The sequence below is a fragment of the Arachis ipaensis genome, chromosome B10 (genome assembly GCF_000816755.2).
Source record: "Arachis ipaensis cultivar K30076 chromosome B10, Araip1.1, whole genome shotgun sequence".
NCBI lineage: Eukaryota > Viridiplantae > Streptophyta > Magnoliopsida > Fabales > Fabaceae > Arachis > Arachis ipaensis.
In genome coordinates this window covers 16,152,181-16,156,970 of record NC_029794.2, presented here as the reverse complement: position 1 = coordinate 16,156,970, position 4,790 = coordinate 16,152,181, and the positions used below count along the sequence as shown (strand labels likewise).

At 43.4% G+C, this 4,790-nt stretch overlaps 2 protein-coding genes across 2 annotated transcripts in view; both read left to right on the top strand.

Annotated features, from left to right (window-relative positions):
* Positions 1–111, top strand: part of LOC110268361 — a 4,045-nt gene extending 3,934 nt beyond the window's left edge. The window contains exon 2 of the mRNA XM_021114466.1: positions 6–111. Coding sequence (XP_020970125.1) covers positions 6–111 — 106 coding nt within the window. The remainder of the gene's footprint in view (positions 1–5) is intronic.
* On the top strand, positions 211–2,214 carry LOC110268360. Its single transcript, XM_021114465.1, has 3 exons — positions 211–409; positions 473–2,002; positions 2,153–2,214. The coding sequence occupies exons 1-3, from the start codon at positions 211–213 to the stop codon at positions 2,212–2,214; spliced, it is 1,791 nt and encodes a 596-aa protein (XP_020970124.1).

The following is a 4,790-nucleotide window of genomic DNA, read 5'->3' as shown; positions in this document are numbered from 1 at the left end:
AGCAGTCAACCGATGAATGTTCCACCTTTTATACGTGAGTTGGATCTCAATGCCATGCATGCACCGAAATTTTCCGGAATATGCAAACATAGGTACATGATGACTGAATAATACGTTTTTCTTAATTTATACTCTGGATTGATTAATAAACGGTGGTTTCTACCTTTTGTAGGCGTTGCTGATCCTGAGGACGGAGAGTTCCGGATTGGAATGGAATACATTTCTAGAAAGACGGTCGTCGTAGCAATTAGAAGTTACACTATCTCTAGAGGAGTTGACTACAATGTGTATGAGTCTGAACCACAGACATTCTATGGAAAATACAAGATGTATGGGCGTGGGTGCGACTGGCTTATCCGAGCCAACTTGATACGGAAAAAAAGTTATTGGGAGATACGCAGATATAATGGTAGGCACACATGCACAATGGGAACGATTTCATAGGATCATTCCAAGTTGGACCTGGATATAGTTGCTGAGGCTATAAGGCCATTGGTCGAGACTGACCCGTCCATAAAGGTGAAAACTATAATAGCCGAAGTCCAGTCAAGGTTCAACTATACCATCAGTTACCGAAAGGCTTGGTTGGCAAAGCAGAAATCCATAGCGAAAGTTTTCGGTGATTGGGAAGAGAGTTACCAAGCCTTGCCGTGGTGGCTCTCGGTTATGGTTCAGAAGATGCCTGGGTCAGTTGTCCAGATAGAAACATGCCCACTCTACAATGGGAATGAAGAGGCGCAAGGGGTAAAAATACTTCATCGCGTATTTTGGAGTTTCAATCCATGCGTTAGGGCATTCAGGCATTGCAAGCCCCTAGTTCAGGTTAACGAAACACACCTATATGGAAAGTACAAAGGTACACTTCTGGTCGCTGTTGCACAGGATGGGAACCAGAACATTGTGTCTATCGCTTTTGCCTTGGTGGAAGGGGAGACAGCTGATGCGTGGCACTTCTTTCTAAGGAATCTGCGAATGCATGTTGTTAGAAAAGATGGTGTGGGTATCATCTCGGACCGGCATGAGTCAATTCGAGCAACAGTAAATCGTTCCGGAGGTGACTGGCAACCTCCAAGAGCATGGTGGATGTTTTGTATAAGGCACATCGGCAGCAACTTCCTACGAGCATTCAAAGTCCCTCACTTGCAAAAGCTTGTGGTCAATATTGGGTATTCAAGAACGGTGGAGGAGTATAATATCAACTATAAGAGGTTGCAAGAGCGAGACGAGGCATATACCAGGTGGTGCGATGCCATTGGACTTAGACATTGGGTATTGGCATTCGACAAGGGACATCGATGGGGCCATATGACGACGAACCTTGTCGAGTGCATTAACTCAGTGTTGAAGGGTGCCCGTAATCTACCTGTGTTGGCGCTAGTCCGAGCAACGTATTATCGGTTAAATGAACTTTTCACACGGAAGAGTGCTGAGTCTCACGAACGCAAACGTGCTGGATATACTTATTCCGTATTCGCACAACAGCGGATAGAGGCAAGTATGCAACAGGCTGGGAATATAGTTGTGCACCGTTTTGACAGACGGAATGAAGTATTTGAGGTGCGCGAAATGAGTAGCGGAAAGGTATTAGTCGTTGATCTTGCACGACGTACGTGTGATTGTGGGCACTTTCAGGTGGAACGAATACCATGTCGCCATGTTATTGCTTGCTGTGCTAACCAGCGGATCGATTGGCACGTGTATGTGCATGACGTGTACAAGATGACAGAGATCCGTAAGGTATATAAATTCGAGTTCTCACCGTTAGGTGATGCCGAGACATGGCCTGCGTATGAGGGACCCACATTGGTCGCTAATCCCGCCTTGAGGCGAACGTCAAAAGGTCGCCCAAAATTGACCAGATACTTGAACGAAATGGACTCACGCGACATGCGTGGTCCTCGGATATGCCGTCTCTGTGGTGCTCAAGGACATAGTCGGAGTCGATGTCCTCAGCGTGCTGGATCAAGTGGTGGGGGGAATGACTTTTATTTTGTGTGTGATTGTATCTTTGAATTTTTATTTTTATTTTTATTTTTATTTTTTTTTTTATTTTTATTTTTAGTCCTCGAATTTGCATTTTTATAATAGATTTTCTTTTTTGTCTTAGTCGTGTTTGTAATTTTAAATTTGAGGTTATCCATTGATGTTTAAGACCGTGATAATGTTAACATTTACTGCCTTACTGAAGCAAAGATACAAATTTTTAACTACTAATAACATTGGCGAACATACAGAACATTAAATACATATTACATTGATACCCCAGTATGAAATCTAAAAACCCCAACCCCATGCTCACTTCTTATGGCCCATCCAGTTCAGTCCCTTACCCATCATGCCCAGACCTGGCTTTGACGGAGTATACCTATCGGGTGGATTTCGCTCCGTCCGTAGGTCATATGGGTGACCGGGAACTGCGTCACCCATATCTGCAGCGGCCGACCCACCTGCCTCTTCCCCGGGTGCCGACCCACCCGCCTCTGCTGGAGCAGATGCACCGGGGTTGAACTCGTCAACAAGTGTGTATGTCCGCCGAATGAAACCACTATCACACGATGCACCCTCTGACGTGTGGTCGGAAGCAGGACGCTGCACCCCATGGCTCCCTTTCTTTAGTAAGGGTTAACTAAGTGGTAGCAATGAACAATTCTCATCACAATTGAGAAGGATAACTAGGATAGGACTTCTAGTTCTCATATCTTGCCAAGAGATTTTATAGTAGTTAGTTTATTTCCATTGCCATTTACTTTTCATGCCTCTCATCCAAAACCCCAAAATAACTCATAACCAATAACAAGACACTTTATTGTAATTCCTAGGGAGAACGACCCGAGGTCCAATACTTCGGTTTATAAATTTTAGCGGTTTGTTTTAGTGACAAACAACTTTTTGTATGAAAGGATTAGTGATTGGTTTAGAAACTATACTTGCAACGAGATTTCATTTGTGAAATTCTAAACCGTCAAAAATCCGTTCATCACTCATACCTACTGATGTCCCACGTGGATCAACTGAGGCTGACGGTGAATGCATAGCACTAAAATCTGACCAACCACCCAAACTAGCATTGGCCCAATTTTGTAGTTGCTGATCTCCGTGACCGCTGATGGAGAAGTCAAACCAATCATGACCGATTGGAATCGTCAGCATCGGCTGAGAGTGCTGTGAATGGTGGCTGTGCTGAGAGTGCATCGGTACAGGCGCAATACACGGCATTCGCCCCCATGCCCAAACAAACAACAGATTAAGAGGACCATCCATCTCCTTCGTATCATATCGTGATGCACGGCATAGTGCTCTGTAAAGATGTGCAAGACATGCTGAACCCCAACTATAAGTATGGATCCGCTCGAAATCGCGAAGCAACGGTAGATACTTCGCATGGGCGTATGCGGTCAACTTATCTGTGAATAGAGTCGACCCTAACAGACAGAAAATCTGACATCTCACGTATCTCATTATGGACTCTTCAGTATCCAACGGCTCTTCATCTCTGATACTTCGAACCCAACCAAGCTTTATATAGGATTTCGAATTACGACTGAGCACCGGTTGACGTCCGAATATTGCCATGCTCTGACTTTGAACGAAATCACTACTACTATCAGTCCATCCACTCACAGGCTCTCCATCAATTGGTAACCCAAATATATGTGCGACATCTTCCAATGTCACTGTAACCTCACCCACCGGCAACACAAAAGTGTGAGTCTCCGATTTTTATTTTATTAGAGTATTATTTTTATATTTTTATTGTAGATATTTTTTTAAAAACTTTTAGTATATCGTATAGTATAGTATAATATAATATATATTTTATTTTAGTATTTTTATATTAGAAAATTAATGTAAAATTAACAAAAAATTATTTTTTAACATATTAAACAACAAAAAATAACAGATAAAATATACAATAAAAATATAATTTATCAACTTACATATATAGGATGATCCAAATAATTTATTATATGTTCCTCCGGAGCATTATAATTACGAATCATTCTTCAAAATAAATACAAAATAATTTTTTTTTTTGCCTATTATTTTTTCACCCTATCCACTAACAGCAACACTCTTCCCCTGCAACCCCCTTCTTCCCTCTCACTAACATCCTTTCGAAACTCTCTCACAAACTCACCCTCTCACAAACTCACCCTTTCTGTCTTGTATATGGAGGGGAATAATGCTCCTTATATAGAGCTTGAACACCACCACGCTTTGATGTTTACCGGGAAACCTGTCCCCTGCATGCCAGCACCTGCAGCACGCCCCCCCGAAGTGAATAAGGAACATTAGAACTCAGCGACGCCAGCTGCACCTCGCCCCTGCGTGGTGTCAGACGCGTGCATGGTCGCCGCGTCACCACGCCCCTGCGTGGTGGTGACACGTTGGTCCGCCAGCTGCACCTCGCCCCTGCGTGGTGACAGAGGCCTGCTTGGTCGCCGCGTCACCTCGCCCCTGCGTGGTGGTGACACGTTGGTCCGCAGCAGCTTCACCACGCCCCTGCGTGTTGACTGCGTATTCCACCACCCGACAAATCACCCCAGCCTCCAATATTCTCCCAAAACACCAATTGCTTTTCCATAATAAAAATAAATTCCGACAAAATAAGGATATAGGATTTTTTCTATTTTTTCCATCACACACACATCAACTCACACATACTAAAGATTCTTTTCTATCACAACCCAATTATTGTCGGGAATAGAACCTGCGTGTGACGTATGCAAACAGATTTGTCACTCATAAGTCATACCCTGCTTCAGACAAACAAATAGTTGACATATACA